Genomic DNA, 25,279 nt, shown 5'->3' with positions numbered 1-25,279 from the left:
TGATAAAAACTCTCAACAAGGTAGGTATAGAGGGCACGTACCTCCACATAATAAAGGCCGTTCACGATAAGCCCACAGCTAATATCCCACTCAATGGTGACCAGTTGAAAGCTTTCCCTCTAAGATCAGGACCAAGATAAGGGTGTCCACTCACCATGCCTATACAACATAATATCAGAAGTCCTAGCTAGAGGATTCAGGCAAGAAAAAGGAATAAAAGGTATCAGGGGCGCCTGGGTGGCTCAGGTCATGATTCCAGGGTCCAGGGATGAAGCCTCACATTGGGCCCCCTACTCCGCGGGGAGTCTGCTTTTCCCTCTGCCCCTCCCCTTGCTCATACTCTCTCTCTCTCTCAGATAAATAAAATCTTTAAAAAAAAGGTATCAGAATTGGAAAGAAAGAAGTAAAATCGTCTCTATTTGTAGACATGATTTTATAAAAAATACTAAAGACTCAATAAAAAAACTGTTCATCTAATTAATGAATTTGGTAAAACTAAGGATACAAAACAAAATTAACTTACAAAAATCTGCAGCATTTCTATACAGTAACACTAAGTTTTCTGAAAAATAAAGTAGATCCCATTTGAAATGGCACCAAAAACAAAATACTTAGGAACAAATTTAAGGAGATAAAAGATCTCTACTCTGAAAACTACAAAACACCAATGACAGAAATTGAAGAAGATACAAACAGAAAAGTATCCCTTGTTTGTGGACTAGAAAAATTAATATTGTTAAAATGTCAATACTACTAAAAGGCATTTACAGACTCAATGCAATCCCTATCAAGATTCCAATGGCATTTTTTAGAAAAGTAGAAAAAGCACTCCTAAAATTTGTATGGAACCACAAAAGACCCCAAATAGCCCAAAAAATCCCAAGAAAGAACACAGCAGTAGGCACCCCCTTTCCTTATTTCAAGCTATTCTATGAAGCTATAGTCTGCAAAACCATATGGTACTGGCATAAAAACAAATACACCAAGACAAATATATAATCAAGAGCCCAAAAATAAACCCAAGTATATGTCACCAACTAGTATTTGTCAAGGGAGCCAAGAACACTCAATGGAGGAGTCTCTTCAATAAATTGTGCTGGAATAATTGCATATTCACATGTGAAAAAATAAAGCTGGACCCAGAAGAAAACTCCGAATGACCAAAGCAGTCTTGAGAAAAAACAAAGCTGGAGGCATCATACTTCCTGATTTCAAAGTATATTACACAGCTATATTAATCAAAACTGTTTGGTATTGGCATAAAAAACACATAGAGGAATCGAACATGATAGAGAGCCCAGAAATAAAGTCACACGTTTATGGTCAATTAATTTTTGGACAAAGGATCCATGAGTATACAACAGGGAAAAGACAGTCTCTTCATAAATGGTTGCAGGAAAACTGAACAGCCACATGCAGAAGAATGAAACTGGACCACTATCTTGTCCCATATGCGAAAAAATCAACTAAAAATGGGTTAAAGACTTAAACGTAAGACCTGAAACTATGAAACTCCTACAAGAAAACAAAGGAGGTAAGCTTCTTGACATCAGTCATGACAATGATTGTCTTTGGATTTGACATATAAAGCAAAATCAACGAAATAAAAAATAAACAAGTGGAACTACATCAAACTAAAAAGCTTCTACACATCAAAGGCAGCAATCAACCAAACAAAAAGGCAACCTGTGGAATGGGAGAAAATATATGCATATCATATATAATATATCTGATAAGGGGTTAACATCCAAAATATATAAAGAACTCCTACAATTCAACAGCAAAAAACCAAACAATCCAATTTAAAAAATGGGCAGAGGAGCTGAACAGACTTTTTTCCCAAAAAAAGATATACAACAAGTTCATGAAGAGATGTTCAACATCAATAATCTTCCATGAGGATCTAGCAACAGTACATATTAACTTTCAATATAATTTTTCATGCTAGGTTATCTCTAACAACATAAAATGCTTAGCTCGTTAGGGTGGCAGAACCTGTGAGAGACCACGAAGATTTCAATCAGTATAAAAAGCTTGTTCTACCTCCCAGAACTTAATGCATCAGAGTTGATAAAAAGTCTACTAAAATTCTAATGTACAAAGTTGTCTATATTACAAAATTTGAAAAAACATTTTTTTCTTACTATAGTCCTTTAACAAAGACAATCTTATCATTTCTGTTTTGCAGATAGGAAAACCAGGACTCTAAGAAGCTCAAGAGCTACACACCCAGCTCAGTAAGACCACCAAATAAGTCTTCCCATTCTAGTAAAATCTATCCACAAGCTTGATGAAGTCTTCCATATTTTGTCTTTTCTAGTACTAGAATAATATGTGGGTGATATCTTCACCCCTGAAATCCATTTGGGTCACTTCAGCTCAAGGAAGACTACAGTGTAATAGGGGGAAAATGTATGCTCTGATATGTATATGATCTTCCAATCTATTTGGCAAAAAAACAGCAAGGTGCAGAATACTGTATATGTTATGCTATCATTTCTGTAGGAAATCACTGGAAAAATAATACACACAGAAATTTGAAGAGGCAGCAAAAATCTCTGGAAAGACTCATAAGAAATGAGTATCATGGATTTTTTCAGAAGAGGGGAACCAAAAAGCTAGACCAGTGGGGAAAGGGAGATTTTACCATTTCTTATCCTTTTATACTTTTAGAATTTTGAACTGTGACTATATTAAATATTCAATAAGTAAAAAGCCACATTTAGAAATGAAAAAATTACCATAAGAGATGAGATGACAAAGACTGAAAACTGAATAATACTGTCACATACAAAAAAAATGGAGTTTGTGCATTTTATTCAACAAATTTAGGCCATAAAACCTTTGTAATTTAAATCCCTTCTATATACTTAATGAATGTATGCCAGAGGAAACTTGATGTAAATGCTTGAGAGGAAATGTTTTTCTGTGGCTCCTTTATAAAATCCTCAGTTATCGTCTCCTTTTTACATTAGGATTGTATCTGCAAAGAAAGAAATAAAATTAAAGGGCTTTCAAAACAGTCACACTTTGGCAAACACAATGAGAATGTCAATTTATCCTTAGGATCCGGTATTAACCACTGACATTTTTACTTTAACTTATCCTTTTGATGTTGGTTTGATGACTATTTGGTAAAAATAAAACACCACCAATAGAAAAAGTCCCGTAAAAGCATTAAAATAATGAAAACGGTTTAAAAATAAATACATGTTTACACCTATCCTAGTATGGCTTCAAACTCCTTCCACTCCCAACTAAAGTATAACATCTGCATAAAAGAGTATAATATGAGCCTAAAATAAACATACATTTTCTCCTATAAGTAATTAGACAAATTTAACTGGCAACCAGATAGTCTTAACTACTTACGAAAAATCGGCACCATTTGTCAACATTTTCACCAAGACATATACTGTCAATAATGAAATTAAAGAAATCAAAACTGGCTGCAAAACAAATTCAAAAATACAGTACTTCTTGGTTCTGCCTTTACATAAATTTGTGAAAATGTTATCCTCCCCTAGTCAGTACCTACCTATAAGTAGATAATTTTATTTTATACTATTTGTATTTGAGAGCTAATTATTATAAGGTTTTGGGGCTGCAGGAATGCTGAAAATGTGTTAAATCAGAATTAAATTGTAACCACCCGTTATAACTCCTCTAAACCTCCCACAAAAACCTGATTTGAAACTCTAATCCAGCCTCTTGTTTTTATGCTTATGCCAACTAAAACTGAACAAATGCTCTGGTATTTTATTTGTCTTAACTCAAAACCCATTCATTCATAACGCAACTCAGAGCTGAAAATCTCACAAATGTCATCAGCTAAATTCACCAGTTTAGGATCCTTCTTTTGTGTGAATGCCTTCACAGCAATTTTAAGTATATTGTGATACAATTCAACTGAATCGCCCCCAAACCTTGAAGATATATCCAGCAAACCCAATTGAGAGGTGCTCAAGTAGTTTAAAAAAAAAAAAAAAAAAAACACATCAAAAATGAAACATTCTTTAGGTGAAGGGACTAAATGTCTATTTTTTTTTTTTAAGATTTTATTTTTTTATTTATTTAAGAGAAAGAGAGCGCGTGTGTGTCGGGAAGTGCGGAGGGAGAAGGACAAGCAGACTCCACCCTGAGCACAGAGCCCGATGCAGGGCTGGATCCCACGACCCTGAGACCGTGACCTGTGCTGAAATCAAGAGTCAGCTGCTTAACCAACTGAGCCACCCAGGCGCCCTGTGTCTATTTCTAAAGACAGAATAAATGAATATTTAATCTCTACGAATAAAACTGAATTTTATATACATCTCAAAGATTCATGAGAAAGATGAAATTAAACTTTACCTGAAGAGATCATCAGCAAGAGATTCTTCTTTCGCATGTTGATTTTGCACCTGCCAAAATTAACATAATTTCAAACGTGTTCAATGATGAATATATGGTTAATTAACTGCTATACTGGGTGGTCAGTCATCTCAGATATTTCCACATTGAGGAAATCACCAGGTCTATGAGCTCTTGCCTCTACGGTATTTCCCTCATTCACCAAATCCTCTCCATTTTCACTTCATGCCAAGATTACTGCAAAAGTCCTCTAATTAAACAACTTTCTCCAGCTAATCCCCTCTCCATCAAAAGCAACCAACATATGTATATACTGCTAGCTTGTTGAGTTTTTAAATATTTTTTCCAGAAGAACTCTTTTACTAAATGAAATGCCACTGTTTTGAGGTCACAGGACTGATGAAGGGGCTGAGAGGGCAAAATCTATCCCATTTCAACTAGAGCAACTTTATGGGTGAAGTGGTTCTCTTGCCCTTGTCCCAAGTCAGGGCTCTGAAGCTGCTGCTTAACTACATCACTGACAAAGTAATTTTAAACACAACCTCGTCAAACTCCTAATGCACTTCTGAGAGTGAGGACCAGAAAAACTCCAGACTGGGTCCCTCTTTCTAAAGTCTAGATCCCATTCATATGCCATTCAAAACCCTTCAATGACTTTTTTTTTTTTTTTTTAACCTACCAAAGAAAACACAAACTCTTGAGTTTGACCCTCAACATGGGAAAGGCTCTTCATAACCTGGCTCGATTCCACATTCTCAATCACTTCTCACGCTCCTCTTCATGATCACTGTATGCCAGTTAAAACTGAATCACAAGCCAACCAATCAGACTCACCTGTTAACAAATACCCTGTGTCCCTCTGTTTGTGTTCATGTTTTCCCCTCTGCCTGGAAAATGACCTCCTGTTTCTCCTCTTCCCATCTCTCTCTTTCAGTGTGCATTCACTTCAGTAACAATTTAGTGCCTACTAACACGTCCAGGGACATGTTCTTCACCTCTTTACCAATGGTTTTTCAATTCTCTTCATTTAAAAATATAAAAATAACGTCTGCTATGAAGAACTCCCATAAAACTTCAACTATACAACTCATAGATGCCTATCAAATGATTTCCCTGTTATAATTCTGTATCTTATCTTCGCTGAAGTTAAGAATTTATAGTTAAGAAGTTATAATTCTGTATCTTATCTTCGTAAGTTCCTTGAATGTACATACTATTTTTTTTCCAAATCCATTTATTAGTTCTTATTCTTACTGTGCTGATAGCTGGCATCATTAATACTTTAACAAAACTACTTAAAATTAGCCAAATATCTAAGATAGTTACATGTACAAAAGATATACAAATTAAAACCATTTAAAAAGTAATAGATAACATAATTTGTGCTTGACCATAACTCTATTCAGAAATGATTGTAAAATTAAAACCTTACAAAAACTGTACACCATATACTTTGAGTGATTTACATCTTAGAAAACAAAGGCAGTCTTTCACTGTTATACATTTAGTGTGTCTGGTGGGTTGAGGAGAGAAACACCATGACACTTTGAACTTTTATACTTTTCTCTTATTAACTGTTGTGCATGCTGTGGTGCTTTGAGGTAGGTCTGGTGAAGGTCCATGAGACAAGGCTTAAGATTTTCCAAGGTATATCCAGTCTTTTGAACTAAAGATTCAGGCCAGCTTTGTCCTGTGGCTGTGTAGAGTGCTAAATGAAAAGCTGCTGCAGCAATAACTGATGGCAGATACTTTAGGTAGGGGTCAGCATCTATCAGACTTAGTTCTCCCAAAAACATTGCTAAACTTTCAACTTTGCAGTTGGCAGACGGCTGGTGCAGAAAGTATTGGGTAAGAAACTGATTTATTGTTGGTGCAGCTAGGTCAAAAGCAAGCACTTTCAAGACTAGGTGCTCCATTCTCAGGACATGTTTCTTGGTATAGGTATCATCTGTAATCTACACAAACTCTGCTACTTCTGGGGGATATATTTCTTCAAACTTTGAGGCCAATAGCATAGCAGCAGTGCCCACAAGCTGAAGTTTTCCTCTCAACACAGACATCGATGAAAGGAACCTATCAATGTAGTTCTCAGCCAAGTGCAGGGTCTCATTCTGTAGTTTATATTCTTCTCCTACTTCAACTAACCACTCCACAAGGATAGCCCTCATACTGTTAGTGATGTCTGGCTGTTTCTTCATGTAACCCACTTTAGGCTTACATTTAACCTCCATTTACCTAAGGTGTGTGTGAATGTCCTCATGATAGTCTGGGACTTCATTGACACTCAGTGGCTTTTCATCTTCTAATACAATTGATATGTCCATAGTAAGTGGTGACTCAAAACTACCATCCATTGGATAATCAAGAGGTACCAGTGGTTTTCTTGGTCCAGGTAAAGTAATAGCTGAATTAAAAGCCAGGACATTTTCATGTTGTTTTTTTAGATGCAGGCGGCCTCTTTTGAGTCTCTTCTTCTGCTTCATCCACATGAATGGTAAATGCAGGCTGTTTACTGTTTGTTTTCCAGGGAGGAATAGTGACATGTTCATCATTTATAGGAAGATCCTTAAGAGGTGCAACCCGTCATGTCTTGGGCCTCTGCTGCGGCGCTGGAACGCGCGGGTTCCCGGTCTTCAGTACCGCCAGCCCCGCCCGGGTCCGGGGCTGCCAGGCGGGCACCGCCTTCTCGGGGTTGATGTTCTCCTGGTCCTCTTGGAGTGCCGTATGCTGCAATGTTAGCAGCGACGAGCCCGCCTTGCGGACCGCAGGCCCAGGCTCGGAGCTGCCCAACATCACTGCTCCCGGGGTCGCGGCGGGATCAGCCTGTGGCGCCAAGCAGCGTGTACTCCGTCCTGCCGAGAAACGCTCCAGCCGTAATCAGCCGCCGCAGCCCGGGCCAGCCTGCTCGCTCGGGATCGCGCAGTTCCGAAGAGGTTGCGAAAGGCGTAGGTAGGAACTGCCGGGCGTGGAAAGCTAAAGAGGCCCCCGAGATGCAGCGAGCAGCCCACCGGAGCGGCGGCTGTTCGTGCAGTTCAAGTATCCCGCGACTATTGAAATGGGCCATACTATTTATTTTTACGGTTAATAACTTACATTTGTTTTTCCAGATATTATCTTAAAACTCCTTCTAAAAATATCTCATTTAATCTTCATATAACTTCATTATTACTATTAGACTATTATCCCAGTTTTTTTTTTTTTAAGATTTTATTATTTATTTATTTTGAGAAAGAGAGAGTGAGTGAGCACAAGCAGGGGGAACAGCAGAGGGAGGGAGACGCAGACTCTCCGCGGAGCAGGGAGCCCGACGCGGGGCTTGATCCCAGGATCCTGGGATCATGACCTGAGCCGAAGGCAGATGCTTAACAACTGAGCCCCCCAGGCGCCCCCTATTGTCCCAGTTTTAACCAACAAGGAAGCAAAAATTTAGGTTAAGTAACTTGCAGAAGATAAAAAGGTTGTCATATGGAAGAACTGGGATTTGACCAGGTCTTAACCAGGCTACTACACTGATTCTGAGTCTTTGGAAAGGGCCGAGAAGAATGACTTGCAGGGATTCTTACAGAATGATTTTCTACTCATAAGGTGAAATATCAAAATGACATTACATCTTTACACATTTTCTAATAGGTATAGCAGAACATAAATGGTAAGACAATGATTTTCATAAAGCAGCTGTCAAAAAAGCAGTTGGTATTATTATTGTAATTATTTTGAAATGCTTCCTGGCAGGGGATGTTAATTTTAAAGTTATATTACAGTAAAGAAAAATCAGTAAGGAAAAATCAGTTTTTATGTGTCTTAGTAAAAACATGAAGTGAAATAGTTTTAAGAAATAGAAATCCTCACATTACTGGCATTTTTTAAGGGTTGGGGAGAGTTACATATCTAGTCTTTCAAAATTCAAATCAGGTTAGATAGTGTCTCAAAGAGTTATTATGTTTAATGCACAAAATGAAAATATCCTAAATCTAAGGAAACTTCAGGAATGGATTTGGTGGTTATGAAAACAAAGACTGGTCTGCAGCAGACGTAGAGAAAGAAAAACTGAAAAAGAATGAAAGGCAAAAAAATACTTAAGAAGAGTAGCTGGGACAAGCCTAAGGAAATAGGACATCAAGGCAGTAGCATACTTATACACAGGCACTGTAAGTGCACAAGAAAGTCAACTCTATTATCTTAAAGAGTAAATCCAACCTAGTGCACCTAAAATTGCTCTAGCAGAAAGAGAGATTTGGTGGAATAAATCTAGAACGTGCGCTAATTCTAATCAAATAAACAAAAGACAGAAAAAAGTCAGCAGCTACACCGTCAATCTCTCAACTCCTCTCTAGCCAAAAACCAACAAAACCTATGATAATCAAGAAGCCACAGACTTGAGACAAGTAGCCTGCAGAGAACCAAAAGACTGCTGCAACATGTTCTTAACACTGCCCTAACTCATTAAACAAACTAAAACCAAACCTGAGAATGCTTAGTAATACTCCAAATTTGGGAAAAAGTAGCCTGAGCAGAAAAACACTGCTGGTAGACTACTGGAAAGGGACAAATGGCATAGGGAAGTGAGTGGTACTGACACTGACCAAAGGCACAGCCCCATGCAGCCCTGACAAATTAGGTAAACAACCTAAAATGGCAGGTTGTTGTCTTCTGGGATAAGATACACCCCCCCTGGTACACACTTAATTCCAGTTCCAGGAAGGAGCAGCACATAGCTCCAGCTGAGCCCTTCCTTTCCTGGATTCAAAGTCTTCAGACAACAGAAATTAGATGGGACATGCAATTCGCCTCTGACTGAGCACATTGCCATACTAATGGAACGGAGCCACCAGGATAATTCTGTTCTCTACCAGAACACTAAGAGCTTGGGTAGGAGTAATTGTGACTACATTCACTTTTGACTCACAAACTGTCTTTAATTTTTTATTTAAATTCAACTTAGTTAACATATAGTGTATTATTAGTTTCAGAGGTAGAGTTTAGTGATTCATCAGTTGCATATAACACCCAGGGCTCATGACTTCAAGTGCCCTCCTTAATGCCCATCACCCAATTACCCCATCCCCCACCCACCCACCTCCCCTCCAGCAACCCTCAGTTTGTGTCCTATAATTAAGTCTTTCTGGTTTCCCTCCCTCTCTGATTTATCTTATTTTTCCTTCCTTTCCCCTATGTTCATCTATTTTGTTTCTTAAATTCCACATATGAGTGAAATCATATGGTATGTGTCTTCCTCTGACTTATTTTGTTTAGCAGAATACACTCTAGCTCCATCCACGTCATTGCAAATGGCAAGATTTCATTCTTTAATGGTTGAGTAATATTCCATTGTGTATATATACACCATTATCTTCTTTATCCATTCATCTGTTTTTTTTTATTTAAATTCAATTAGCCAACATATAATACATTAGTTTCAGATGTAGAGTTCAATAATTTATCAGTCGCATAAGCTGTCTTTAGACTGTAATCCCTGCACAAGATAGCATACGATGCTTCACAAAGCAAACAGAGTACCTGGACAGGGTATTTTATTCTAAATAGCTGCAAGATGAAAGAAAACTGCAAGCTACCGCACATACTAAAGGGGAAAAAAGGGGCAGCAACTGGAACAGAACATTCAAGACAGATGAAGAACCTAGTCCGTAAGAAATAATAACCCAAGGATAAAAAAATGAAGTTACCAAGAACATGAAAGCAATAAAACAAAAACCAAAAAGTTAGATGACAAAAACCACAATGACAATGAAAAGGGAATAAATGCTAAGTAAACAAACTAAGACCTATTAATAACACCATTTCAGAATCAAATAAATTGGAAATACCTAATAGTGACTGTTTCCACTGTTATAAATGCTTTACAAGTAGCATCTTATATAATCCTCACAAAAATTCTGTGAAACAGAGGTATAATTATTGTTCCCATTCTACACAGGAAGAAATGCAAGCATAAGAAAGTAATTTGCCCAAGATCACATAGCTGATGAGGAATAGAACAGACACAAATGAAATTTGATTTCTGACATAGTGAAAGAGCTCAGGAAAACCACAGTGAATGCAGAAGAAATGGATGTGGAAGGCAAAGGTGATCCAATAAAAGGATAGTTACATCTTAAATGTAGAGAACCCAACAAATATAAAAATGCTTTCCAAGATGTATTAGAAGAATTCCTTGAAATAAAAAGACCTGCATCTGCAAATAAAAATAACATACTGTATTCCAAGAAAAATGAATGGAAAATTGATCAACAATGAAACATATTCTCATAGTTACTGACGTGCAAGCCTAAGAAGGAATGGGGCAGGCATGCAAGTCACCTTTTAAAAAGAGAGAAAGGACTGTCATAAGATGGTGGGGTGTGGGGAGGGGGGTGGGGGAACAGAGGAAGCACAAATAATTTCCTCACTGTTTACAGCAGGGACCCAAAAAATATATCTAAAATCAAAATAGGCAGTATGAAACAAATACTGATTCTAACCTGACAGTAATTTTGTTTTGGGGTTTTTTTGGTCATATCACCCTTGGTCTTAGATGGAACTCAGGAAATAAAACACCTTAAAAGAAGAAACATTTGCAAAAATTCAGCAATGCTTTCAGCTTTTCTTCCTTCTATCAATCTCTCTCCCTCTCTTCCCACTCTGTCTCTGGCAATTACTCCTCTTCAATAAAGAGATATCTGGAATAATTCACTTCATGTTTAAATGGGTAATTCCTGGACTTCATGATTTTAACTTCGTCATTCTCTTGTGTGGTACCACAATTCTTTGAAATGCACATTTTAAATAAGGCCATTTATTCTTTAAAAAAGAAAGGAGGAAAGGATGTGACTTCCATTCTTTCATTTTTTGACACTAAATATCCTGAGTGACCTTAACAACCCTACTTTTTGGCAACCTTCCTAACAATTTTTTGATTAAAAAGCATTCTTAAAACACAAACTGCTGAAGACTTCATTAACCCACAATGAAGCAAAATAAAAACCCTGAGAAGTTAACAAGTACCATGGTCAGCTTTTGCCTTGCCCTGTGGGTTTCTGCAAAGCATAAAAAAACTGGGCTCTGCTTTGATGTCTGTATGGGGGATAAGTGACATGAAAGAAAATCAAAGATGGGGAATCTAAGAAAAGACTCCAGCATTAAAGAGAGAAAGTGGAATAAACTGTACAACACAAAAAGAAGGCAAGAAAGAAACTTGCCTGCCTCAACCCTAACACACGGTGAAGGAAAAAAAAAAACTTTTGAGTTTATAATGACAAGCTGGCCTTCACTCGGGCTTCTAGTCCAAATATGTATTAACTACCTAGGTGATCCGAAAAAATCACAAGTGGAGGCTAAAGTGGGTCTCATTTGGTAGAACAAGACTGGCAGACACAAACAAATCTTTTCTAGAGGAAATAAACTTGATCTTAGGACTCAAGGAATTCCTACAGATCAAATTCCAAGGAAAATGAGCAGTTCACATTCAACTATCACAAAATATATACTTGGAAACAAGACTCCATAAGAGAAGAGTAGCAGAAACATATCAACAAACACTTTAGGCAAAGAATGTAAGACGAGCTTCAAAATATCAGCAGGGAACAATAAGACCTGGAGATGAATGAAACAGAGAACCAGAATTGAAAAAATACAATAGGCTGAATGAAAACTCAATGGATAGGTGGGAATACCAACCAGACAGAGTGGAAAGGAAAAGTACCAAACTGGAAGATAATCTGGAGAAGTTGCCAAAAAATACTATCCAGAGAAAAAAAGAGATAAAATATATAGAAAATAAGATAGAGAAGAAAGTGAAATTTGACTTCTGTCAAATTGGAGTTTAAGAAAGAGATAATACCCCTACCCGTAATTACCAAATGGCCCTACTTCAAATAGCCTGCTAAGAGGACCTATCTGGAGCCCACCTTTGGGTTCTAGGAGCACTAGATAAGCAGGCAACATAAAGGCTAAGAAGAAAACTGTCTAACCTTGGAAGAGACCTCTGGTTATCTCTCAATTCAATAGTCATGTGTTTCTGAAATCTTAACTTCCATGCAGTAACTTCCTCTAGAGCAAAAAGTTGCCGTTTTATTGAATTTTATTAAATTCTCCAGTTAAAAATAAGTAAGGGGTAGAAAGAATTAGGAATAAGCTATATGGCTGTTTTACATGATATCCACTAGGACTCAAAATACCCAGGAAGAAAGTAAAAAAAGAGAAGCATATTTTCATAATCTTTCCTGTGAGTTCTCATTACAGAGTATATAAATATACATAGTTGATATGTGTAAACAATGAATTCTTGAAAATGACAGTCTAACATGGAGAGTTGTAAGCAGTTCACATCTTCCCAGAAGAACAGTGTTATAAGTGGTTTGGTTTCCTGAGACTTAGGCAACATATTACTTATAGATATGATCAAAGACATGCCACGAAGTATGCAAAATTATAAAACTCTAAAGCAATTTCAAGTGTCAAAATTATGCTGCTGGTCCTAATCTAGGATTTAAAACAATATGAACTGATCATGTAAGTATCCTCCTGTGAAAGTACATAGAAAAGCACACTCTGACATAATACATATTTGATCAGAAATCTGTATATGTTTGAACATATAAATATAAATGAAATGATAAAATGACTGGGATTTGCTTTAAAATACTCCAGGAAAAAAAAAAAAGTTGGAAAGAACAGATGAAGCAAGATGTGCAAATACTGGTATTTGTTGAAGCTGTGTTTTGGGTTTCACACTCCCTTTATTTTGTATATGTTTGAAAAGTTCTTGTAATAGAAAGTTTAAGAATTTGAACTACATGGAAAGACTCTGGGGAAAAATGAGATCAGTAACAACTGCCCATAGGAGGAAGCATTAAGGCGAGTTTCCCACAGCAAGCAGTTGTCAATAGTATAACTGACTTAAGACTCCCTCCCTCACTATTGAGATGGTGTGCTCATGCATCATTAAACCAAAGTATAAAAGTATACCACAGAGAATGAAGTCAAACTCTAACCTTATAATACCTATGAAAATTAACTTAAAATCAATTCAAGATCTAAATATAAGAGCTAAAACTATAAAACTCTTAGAAGAAAAAAGGGAAAAACTTTCAGACATTGGATCAGGCAGTGAATTTTTGGATATGATGCCAAAAGCATAGGTATCAACAACAAAACTGATAAACTGAACTACATCAAAATTTAAAATTTCTGTGCATCAAAATACACAAACAACAGAGTGAAAGGCAACCCAGAGAAAGGGAGAAAAAAATCTGCAAATCATACATCTGATAAGGGACTATTATCCAGACTAAAGAACACCTCTAATTCAACAACAAAAAATAAACAATCTGATTAATAATGGGAAGAGATTTTTGAATAGATATTTCTCCAAAAAATATATACAAATGGCCAACAAGCATAAGATGCATGACCTCACTAATCATTAGGAAAGTGCAAATCAAAACCACAGTAAGGTTCCAGTTAGATGCCCACTATCAAAAACAAGAGAATAACAAGTGTTGGAGAGGATATGGAGAAACTGGAACTCTCGTGCACTATCAGTGGGAATGTGAAATGGTGCAGTTACTTTGTAAAACAGTATGGTAGTTCTTTAAAACATTAAACATAGGGGAAAAAAAGATATAAGAGAACAGGAAAAAGGGGTAATAACTCAATAAAATAATGACTGAGAAATTCTCAGAACCACTGAAAGATAATTTCCAGATCTGGAAAGCCCAGTACATTCATATATTATGTAATTAATATTATTTGCATAACACCCATATGACTGTACAACCTTCTTTTAATTGTTATCCTTTAGCTTTCTTTTACATTTTTGTAGGTTAAGTCTCCTTTCTCCCCCTTACATTAGGATATAAACTTAATTCATTTGTTTTTTTAACTAGTAAGTCTAAAAGTATCTTAAAGAAGCTTTATGGAAAGGTACAAATTAATCTTAATGCTCTATAACTTAGGAATCTTCCTGATTGAATGACCTTAGGTCAATTATCTTAACGTTTGGTTTTAAGGATTTGCTCTAAGGAAACCATAAGGGACCAAAATTTAAATCAAGCAAATTACCAGGCCTCACTTCCTACTAACCTCCATTTCCTGCCTTAACCATTCTTCTAATTCTGTATTCTTCTGAGCACGATGAGCTATTAGATCTGATCCTCCAATGATGTGTGGAAGTCTTCCTGCTCCAAGAAATGTGACCTGTTATATAGTAAAAATAGTAAGGTTAAATGCATTAACCAATTAAGACCATCTCATTTTTTTTCGTTTTTTTTTTTTTTTGAGATCGAGAGTGTGTGAACAACGGAGAGGGTCGCAGGAGGAAGAGGGAGAGAGAGAATCTCAAGCAGACTTGCCACCAAGGCAGAATCCAACGCGGGACTCAATCTCCCAACCTTGAGATCATGGCCTGAGCTGAAATCAAGAGTCAGACGCCTAACCAACTAAGCCACCCAGGTACCCTCAAAACCATTATTTTTTAAAAAGCTTAATAATAGCACAGTATAAATCATGTATAACATAAATGCCAAATATGTTTATATCCTACAAATGAAAGTGAGAGAGAAGTAACTATGCTAGACCCATGTTTTTGCCCTATTTTTTTTTTTTTTGGTTATTGCTATACCTAGATTTAGATGTCATTGGGATTTATGTACCAAGAATTTAATTAAGATTCTTAATTGGGAGTTTTTATTAAAAAACGGCCTTAGCTCATCATTTAGCAGTTAAAGCAACTTAAGGCAAATATAGAGACTATAAAGTACCATATTTTGTTCTAAAGATTTCAAAGTTTAAGCCTTGTCTAGTACTCATGAAAATTTACATCTTCAAAACTTTCTAATTTATAGATCTCTAGCAAAAGATGTTGGAGATGGCAACAATTTATATTTTTAATTAAAATTTTAATGGCTTATTTTAAATAAAGAGGTGCTAAAAATATTGTGAAAATGCAAATGAAGCACACTGCTAATACTGAATTTAGGAAATAATAAATTCTTAGTATCTATGGGACATACCTTCAAAATTTCAATATACAAAGTGGAAAGGGAATTTTAAGATTAGAGAGAGAGAGAGGTAGAGTACGCACGCACGCATGAGCAGGGGGAGGGACAGAGGGAGCCCAGTGCAAGGCTAGATCCCAGGACCCTCGGAATCATGACCTGAGCTGAAGGTAGACACTTAACCAACTGAGCCACCCAGGTGCCCCGGAAAGGGAATTCTAAAATAGTTTTCATCATTAAACACTATTTTAAAAAGCACAAATAGAGCCATGTCATTGGATTTGGGCATATAAAGAAAAACAGAGACAAATTCTTTCATTAGAGCCAATCTAGTTAAATCATCCTGCTATACAAATTTTGGTTTGAATTTCTTTTACAGTCTCAAAAAAATTCCTTAGTCAAAGATATTATTTTTAAGAGTTTAAAATTTTTCCAAACTACTTTCCAGAAGTTTGTACTACTCTATACTTCACCATGCCTGGGTCAACAGTGAGTATTACTACTTTAATCTTTGGTAACTTCATTAATAACAAAAAAATACTATGTCTTTTGAATTTTAACAATGAGACTTGGTAACATGATACTGAACATGAAGTAACTATACAGTTAAGAATGACCCTGTGGTGGGGCGCCTGGGTGGCTCAGTCAGTTGAGCGGCTGCCTTCGGCTCAGGTTATGATCCCAGAGTCCTGGGATCAAGCCCCACATCCGGCTCCCTGCTCAGTGGGGAGTCTGCTTCTCCCTCTCCCTCTGCCTCCCCCTTGGCTTGTGTTCGTGCTCTCTCTCTCAAATAAATAAAATCTTTAAAAACAAAACAAAAAAAAAAAACACTGACCCTGTGGTATTCATGAGCCACACCTGTGGGATGGAAAAGAGAAAGCAGGTGCCATCTAAGTGGGATATATTTCCATCTAAGTACAAGATATGGAGTTTAGAACCTTTTACACATTTGTCATAGTGGGCAAAAAATTAACTGACAAATGTTAATAGTAGCTCACATTAGAGAAAAAAAGCTACAACACCTCACAGTAGAGCAAGAATCATATATACCATATTCTAGTGAAAAGCAGTCTTCCACAGAAATCACCTGTATTCTGATTAAATGTTTAAGCAAAAGGTAGCAGTCAGTAATAGATATGGAATAAGAAGCAAATATTCCAGAAAAGACAACAAAAGAATACAGACTAGATCAGAAATATTTTTAACCATACTGATAAACATCTTACTAGTTCCTAGAGGAGAAGAAACCTAGGTCTGATGATAATATTCAGGATACATATTTTTATTTTTTATATATACATGTAATAGTAAAGTGCCTACTTTTCATGATTTAATGTGCTCAGCTATTTTCAACAAATCTGTTATCTTCATAAAGTCCTAAGCTAAAGAACCCCTTCAGGTAGACACAGATGATTATTAGAAGTAAAAGACCCTATCACTATAACACAAAGCCTGCCACTCAAGGTGGAGAAGACGAGGTAAACAGCACCCTTTAGGGAATACGGTTTTGAAGAAGTTTGTTTTCAAGTATTCATTATATATATTCATCATACATTTATTCATATATTCATTACCTGTCACTTCATGTCCTTCCTAGAGTAATTTTAACTGTTTTAAGCAGAAAAAATAACATTAGTTTTCAATATGAACGGCTTTTACTATTTAGCATCAGTGGTATTTCTAAAAGCATTTCAAACACTGCCCTCTTGTGATATTTTAGTTAAAAGGAATACCATACCTTTTTGAATTTCTTGAAATTCTTTAGTTGACCATAATCACTATTTACACTGGATGCATTTCTGGAGGCAGAGTTACTAACCACCAGTGATCTAAATTCAGTTAGTAACACCTTCCTTGGAAGCATATCATCATCCTCCTGAAGTTCACCTTTGATCTTAAATGGGGTTAAGATGGATACATAAACAGAAAAAAATAAGGAAAAAGAAAATTACTTGTCATTTGGGGAGCTATAGAAATAAGTTCAAATACCTGAAAAAAATTGTAAAAAAGGTTTATTTCTGGCACCCAAACTTTGTATTTGGAATCAAATCATATCTACTTCAAACGAGAAAATTACTCAAATACTCCACAACTTTAGAAGCATTTATAACATCTATGCTAGAAGACTAAAAGCATATAGCATTTTAATTTAGTTTATTCTAACAAATGTCTCAATTAATAATTTATCTTCTTGTATATATTTTCTTAGCAAGAAATCTCAGTATTGTCTACCTCTTTTCATTAAAACCCTAACATTATTACAACAATCTGTTCTACAAGTTCTCATCTAATATATTTAAACTTTCTTGGATTTTCAGTAATTTTATTATTTTGACACCTCAAAAAAATTAATTCTGGATATACTACCTCATTACCTGAAAGCCACTTTTTAATTGCAGGTTAATCGTTACTAAATCAGCCTGAAGATTCCTTCCTGTTGCTGGATAAGATTTTTTTAAGATTTTATTTATTTATTTGACAGAGAGAGACACAGTGAGAGAGGGGTCACAAGCAGGGGGAGTGGGAGAGGGAGAAGCAGGCTTCCTGCGGAGCAGGGAGCCCAACGCGGGACTCGATCCCAGGATCCCTGGGACCACAACCTGAGCCGAAGGCAGACGCTTAACGACTGAGCCACCCAGGCACCTGATTTTAGAATTTTTTAAAGAGAGCAAAAGGAATTCTTAACTCATAAAATGAGGAAACTTTTTCTGGGAAAAAAACCTGGATGTATTACATCAGGATCTTCTGGGGTTTTGGTCTGGGTACCCCTACTTTTAAAAAAGCTCACCAGCTGATTCTGACACAGCTGGTCCACAGAAGGGCATTTAGTAATGAGGATTCTCTCCTTCATATGAAGATGCCAGTATTTTGACTAAACTTTGTTTTTTCAACAGCAGTTATAGATTTATCGTGCTTGGTACACACTAGGTTCTCAACAAACACCTCCTGAATCATTGCACCTTCCAACCACTTAATCCTTATCCTTTTCCTTAGGCCTATCCTTCTGCAGTAGCCATTCATGGAAGTGACGGCCACAACCGTGAATGAGACTGGAGCTAACAGACCTAGCTGAAGGGTCAGAACATTACCTTTCAACTCCACGTGGTCAGTGCTCTCAGCCAGTGACCTCTAACTCTTCTACAGATAGTAGGCAACTTACTCACACATAAAACTGGAAATAATCTGAAGTGGTAAGACAAATTACCAACATTCAGGAAAACGGGACAGGATATTAAAGATCAAAATGAAAATAAAAATTCCTAGTGATAACTATTTTATCTAAAAATTTATTTAGTAGTTTGTTTTACTAACTTTCTTCATTTTTCTGTCTGTTTCCTCTATGAAGTCATCTCCTATACTGACCAGCAGGGCCAAAGGTCTGATATAGTAGTATAGTAATAGTACAGCCTGGAAACAACAGTTTTACTTGCTGTCATTTATTATATCCTGTCAGAGAAACACTGCATTTTTAATATTGACCTTATCAACCAACAAATTCTTATACTTAATACTGGTTTTGAAGATCCTAACTTTTTCCTCAAGGAAATAAGAGTGAATGCTTATACTATCACAAATTTCTTTTTAACATTCTAAGTTTCTCTTTGTAGTACTTCTCATTAAAAAATGTTACTTACAGATATTCTGTTACTTTCTGATATTGCTTCATCATTAAAAGTGCCATTTGTTTCTATATCCAATCTTGGCCTTTTTCTAACATTGACATCTTCCTCTTGTTTTTGAACTTTCACTCCAATTTCTAACTCTGCTTTTGTGTTCTTGAATAACTGATCTAATACTTCATCTTCTATGGCTAAGTCATCAATTTCTTTTTTTTCTGATCTTAGTTTTTCTGTAGAAAGAGATTTATTGGCAAAATTTTTCACAGTGGATTTTAAATCTCTATCTGTAAGTAAATTATCTGGTTTCTTTTCCACAGGCTTATTCTGAGATAGATGCTCCTCCTTATTTTTCCATACTGAGGGTGTAGAAGGCTGTGTTTGTTCTAAAAGAGAACAAGACATTTCTACTCTTGCTGATTTGGGTGAAGAAATTTCTTGATTTTCGTCATCTCTTTCCCTTAGATTTAAAAAAGGAGAAAAGAAAGCAAAAACAGAAAATGAACACAGCTAAGTAATTTTTTGGTAATATTCACCCCATTTAATTCACAACATTAATTTTATTAATATCACTGGAAATAAAAAATGGGACATCTGACAAAAAGCATAATTCATATGGACACTGTTTTCGTAGGACTGTCAACCCAATGGCTAAAACAACAGGGAGAGGTTTATCTTCTCTGCTAAGGCAGCAGTAGCTGATAAGTCAATGTAGAGGAAAAGGTAGAAAGATACAAAAATACAAAGCACTTGTTGCCAGGAAACAATAGCTTACTTTACAATGTAGGGAACTTATAGGAAGGGAAAAATTACCTTGGGAATAAAACCTGATGGGTTAGTGAGAGCTAGATTCAAGATAATAAGTCAGAGTGGCTAAATCCAGAATACAGTACAGACTATAAATTGCAAATAATATGTGAATATGACTAAGAGTTTTCTGTACAATACTGTTTAAGTACTGAATAAGTACTTTATTCATTTAAATTGCACTAAGGTCCATAGAGAACATAAAAATGTGGATCTCTGCTTCCCAGAAGTTTACCAAATTCATGTTAAACTGGAATAGTCAAGGTGATATTTTAGTAATACTAATCTACTATCAGGATACTGGACAGACTTCTTCAAAAGGAGTGCAGCACAGTGAAACAACAGATAAGCTTAAGGTACCCACAAAAAAAAGGGATGAGGGAGAATCTATCCATAATGACGTTAGTGAAGAAGGAGATACAGACATTTTTGAGAGGGAATGAGGTCAAAGGGTCAGTTTTCCACAGAAGCATATTCAAGCAGAACACAGACTAAATGCCATTCTCTTAATATTTTTCAGAGACAGAGAGGTATTATTTAAAAATAGACCTTTTTTTGGTAGAAGGCTGAAAGTAGTTTTTGATGGAGCTGGTCTGCAGCTGCTGAGAAGGCTGATCTCTACTTTTATTTACACCTGAGAATTTACTTGGTGAAAGCTGATACGTTGGGATTTTCATCCTTTCAAGAGTATTTGATACTGCATTTTTATCATTAGAGCTTATTTTGGGGGATTCCTTCACAGTGGATGTTTCTTGTGAAGGCATTCTGAATTTTTGTTCCACTCTGGAGATTGTGATTTCTTTAGGTTTTTCACTAAAATCCATACTGTAACAAAAGAAAAGAATGCAACATAATCAGATTTATACCAATTTTTATCTAGGAAAAAAAGGCTTCTAAATAGTACTAATGTGATACAGCTTTAGAACATAATTATCTTTAGACAATAATTTAGGGAATATATTTCACTATCCCAAAAAAGTTGTTCCTTTTTCATCAAGGCTCCATAAAGGCAAATGATAACTCTGCATTCCCTATAGCACACAATGTCTAGCATACTCTACTATAAAAAACTGTCATACACACATGGAGTATCAACTAGTATTCTATTATAAAGTAGGTGATAATCTTAGATAATTTTTGCTTTGTTTAAAATTTTAGAATTATTTTCATGCAAAAAATTTATTAAAAAAGGAAAATCAGAAAAAGAACAATCTCCTATAATTCCAGCGCCATAACGACATATTTAGATCCCATTTAGATCTAAATGAGATGAATTTAGATTCAGATGAGTTGATATGGTTACATTTCAGCCAGATGGCAGTCCCTAGAATAGAGTATAACTCTATACTACCAGAAAAATATTTAAAACACACACACACAGTTTCACAATGTATGGTTACATAAACTACCTTTAATTCTTATTTCACAAAAAACAAGTAAAGTGGCCATACACATGACTTTCAAAACATTAACAGTTTCTTTAAAAACTCACATCTGGCCTCTATAAAAAAAGGATGTATTAAAAATTTAAATATGATCTAATATAGTGATATCACAAGTATTTTTCAATGAGTAATTATGTATTATTTAAAATACAATACACTCTCTTAAATGAAAAATACCACAAATACAAACGACCTACCCTTGCTCAAAAAACCGCCCCCAAAGAACAAAAAACCTCTTCAAATAGAGAACCACTAGAAAACTATCTTTATAAAAATATTAATTATTTAGATAGCCAGGTAGACACATAGAAAGTATCTCCAAAGTTAAAATAATAAAGGAAACATTATAGTACAAAGAAATTTACTTCAAACTTGTTTCAACAGTCACAAATAAAGTAGTGTAATTCTTTACAGTCTTCCATGTACGTTTGTAAGGAACAACAACAACAACACTTTACCGTAAGACAGGGGTTAGCAAACTATGACTTACAGGCCCTGGCTTGCCACTTGTTTTCATTCATTTTCATTTATTGGAACAACAAAGCCACACACATTCATTTACATGTTGTCTATGGCTGCTTTCATGCTACAATGGCAAAGTTGAGTAGCTGTGACAGAGATTAATGACTCAGAAAGCCAAAAATATTTACTGGTCTTTTATAGAAAGTTTACTAATCCTTAAACCTAATATATTATTTTCCCTGGCATCCCATTCTCCCATGCTTTATCTCTTAAGAGCTGATCTGATAAAGACACTGACTTTACTTCTTGAATATACTATTAATTTATTCATAGAATAACAACAGTTTGTCAACAATGAAGCTTTACCATGTATCTGCTTGCTCTGATTCCGTGTCAGCTACATATGTTGTGGTATTCACGGTGGCACTTGGCATTAGCTTTTCATTGACTGATAAGCCTTGGGAAAGGCTTGGCCCTGGAGTCATCTTCAGTGCTGTAAATCACACAAGTGAAGGGAAGAATCACAATTGCTAGACACAAGATGGACATTTTGTCACTTAAAATGGCTAGACTGTGCCATGCTGAGGGAATTAAGTAGGCAACACAGAACACAGTCATCTTCACTCAGTGGAACCAACAAACATTTAATGAAATAGCCTAAAAGCAGCCTGTTGGCATCTGTAATGGACTCATCTAAATCAAATCATTTTAAAGCTACATCAAATCTTTTGTGAAGTATTACCAACTTAAAAATAAAATCAACTTAAGTAATAATTGAAATTATGGTTTAAATTAGGAGACAAAACAATTGCATTTCTTCCCCACAGAAAGAGAATCAACTCTACTGCTGACATAAATCAAAATTAATGTGAGTTTCACCTTCTGAAGGAATACTATTTGAAAAAAAGACATAAATAGCTTTAGGCATAAATTCTGTGGCCACTCCAGAAAACCATAAAGATTACTTCATCTTTTAATTTACTAGAATAGCAACTTAATTCAAGTGTCACTCTTCTGGCATACATTCCTTGAACCTCCTACATTGAATTAGGTATCCTTCCTTTCAGCTTCCATACCACCCTTTACATCACTCTGCTAACTTTTAACACACTAATCATTAGCTGTATGTGTTATTTAACCTCTCTGTGCCTTAGTTTCCTCATCCATTAAATCAGGACCATTTTGTTTTGAGAACAAAATGAATCGATACATGGATAGCAGTTAGAAAAATGCTTGGAACACAGTATGATGCAAATATTAGCTGTTATCATCATCACTTTACACTACACTTGTTTACTTTGGTACTTTCCCTTATTAGAATCTCCTTGAGAATAGGAACTGGTTGTTGTTCACTTCTAAATCTGTAGTCCCTGAGCAATGTTTGGGACATTACAGATATAAATAAGTTAATGGAATTAAATCACTAACTGAAAATTTTAAAAAGTTGACATCTACTAAGTATCTAAGCTAAATCATCACTTATTAGGTCCTCATGACATAGGATGTGCTTAGTGTTTATTACTGATTCCAAATTCTGCCACTTCTCTTATATGACCCCCATAGAAGCTGTCATTTCCTTAAATACGCATATCCCTAGAATTCATTTCAGCTTGCACAGAAGTTTGCAAAAAATAGTAATTACAAATGCTTATATTATCACTAGAAAAAACTATAAGTTGAATCTAATGACCCAGAATAAGGGTTTGTCAATAAAAGATTTATAATGTTCTCCTCGCTAAAAATACTACAGGGGTAGGGCTTTGATTTGCTCACCTCTTTATTCCAAGTATTTAGAATAATTACAGGTATGTAACAGATGTTCAATAAATGTTTGCTGAACTCATAAACAAACAAACATGAATGGAAGAAAATAAGGTGGGGAGAAAGGGAGGGAGAGACACATGCATTTATTCTATTCCCTCCCAAAGGGTTGTATTCTAAAATTGTTTATAAATCAGATGTCTAGGACATGGAGTCTACACAGACCCACCTATGAGTATGTGCAAGAAGTAACACTACTAATTAAAATGTTGATTTTTACTCCTTATGACTCTGTATGAAATGATACAACAGAAAAGGTACTGGTCTAAGTGTTCAGAAAACCCAAATTTTAGGATTGGCTTGGCCATGAATTATTTATGGAATCTTAACTGTTCTCAGCCTTACAAGCTCGCTTACCTTTTAATAGAAAGACAGATTAGATGATCTCTAAGGCCCTTTTCGCCATGAACACATTTCCAACAGTGGATGATAAAACTTTGTTCCTCCACAATGGCAAAGATAATTCTGTATGCCAATAATTTAGTTCAGTTAAGCAAATATTCATACCCTAGTACAAACAAGTACTATGGCTTGGTGCTGTCAGGGAATCCAAAATTAATTAGAGCTTATGACCAATTTAGTGGCTGAAAAGGCATGGAAACAACTGGTTATATTTCAAAGTAGGAAGAAAGTCTAGCTAGAATACAAAAGAAAGTTATTGGGGAATAGAAAACAGAACAATTCTGACTTGGAGGAGAGTTATGGGAGAGAAAACAACTTAGAAAAACTTCATGAAGGAGGTGAACATCTGCCAAATGAGTCAAATTTTGAAAAGCAGTGTTGGAACAGGGACCATGATGAGCAAGATCGAGGAGTGTGGAAATTATAAATAATATAGCACTTATAAACTGTAGGGAGATGTATTTAAAAAAAAATGAGGATGGGAGGAGAAAGGCTAAACTGTTGAGGGCTCAGAACTCTAGACGAAGGGCTTAGGGTTTTATTTTATAAATAATGAGCTAGTAAAAGGTTTTAAGAAAAGGTGGTTCTACTGGCAAAGGGAACTGTTAACTGTAGAGATGAGTATGGAGGCGGGACCATTACTGGGCGCTATTATAACAGCCCTCACGAAAGGAAGACAATGTAAAGTTCAAGAAGTGGGGCAGTGGCTGTGAGAACAGATGGCAACAGACCTCCTGAGCAGAAGCTGCACAAGGAGAATTTCAGGTCTTGTTTTAGCTTTTTCTTGGTGCTTGACTTTAACTGAACTGATCAGATATGTCTGTTTGCCTGTTAACTGTTTGAAACTTGACCTTTAGAATATAAAGTTCACAGTAACAGATATCTTGTTTTACTTTATTCACCACTGTATCTTCAGCACTTCTTTAGAAACAGTACCCAGTATTACATGGCAGCCACAAATATTTATCAAATAAATAAATGAAATGGTAAATAGATGAGTTTTAAGAGATGGTGAAAATGGTCATCCCTAACAAATATAGAGTAATGTGCATACAGCCTATCACCAAGTTACACATAAAGTTGCTAAAGAACCAATAAAATAATGCTTTAATTACCTGTACTGGGCTGGCCTTGAGGATCACAGTAATTCTCTGTAGTCATGAAAATGACCGCCAGTCCAATTTCTGCTTCAGGGATAGGTCTAAGCCCCTGCCTATGAGAATAAAATAGTTTAAGCATGATAATATATTAAAACTAACAACTTCTATTAATGTGATGTCAAGTGGAATCTTTTTATTCCTTCCCCAAAGAGATAACACAATTTTATGGTATGGAGAGAATTTCAAATACACACAGTACTGGCTTACTCAACTGGGGCAAT

General features: G+C 35.9%; 1 protein-coding gene and 1 pseudogene across 2 annotated transcripts in view; both read right to left on the bottom strand.

Moving 5' to 3' along the window:
- Window positions 1-2,800: 2,800 nt before the first annotated feature.
- Window positions 2,801-25,279, bottom strand: part of NBN (nibrin) — a 44,049-nt gene continuing 21,570 nt past the window's right edge. For both annotated transcript variants that reach the window (XM_028111331.2, XM_028111339.2), the window contains 8 exons: window positions 25,014-25,111; window positions 22,042-22,168; window positions 20,318-20,593; window positions 18,980-19,421; window positions 17,083-17,238; window positions 14,431-14,544; window positions 4,351-4,400; window positions 2,801-2,983 (listed from right to left, as the gene is read on the bottom strand). In XM_028111331.2, the coding sequence (XP_027967132.1) occupies window positions 2,953-2,983; window positions 4,351-4,400; window positions 14,431-14,544; window positions 17,083-17,238; window positions 18,980-19,421; window positions 20,318-20,593; window positions 22,042-22,168; window positions 25,014-25,111 (1,294 nt within the window). In that variant the 3' untranslated portion in view covers window positions 2,801-2,952. The remainder of the gene's footprint in view (window positions 2,984-4,350; window positions 4,401-14,430; window positions 14,545-17,082; window positions 17,239-18,979; window positions 19,422-20,317; window positions 20,594-22,041; window positions 22,169-25,013; window positions 25,112-25,279) is intronic.
- Window positions 5,738-7,294, bottom strand: LOC114215375 (cyclin-A2 pseudogene; annotated as a pseudogene).

Source organism: Eumetopias jubatus, unplaced genomic scaffold, assembly GCF_037043125.1.
Source record: "Eumetopias jubatus isolate StellerSeaLion01/CBP00866 unplaced genomic scaffold, mEumJub1_p1.0 scaffold_4, whole genome shotgun sequence".
Classification (NCBI taxonomy): domain Eukaryota; kingdom Metazoa; phylum Chordata; class Mammalia; order Carnivora; family Otariidae; genus Eumetopias; species Eumetopias jubatus.
The sequence above is the reverse complement of the archived record's forward strand: the minus strand, read 5'-3'. Positions and strand labels throughout refer to the sequence as shown.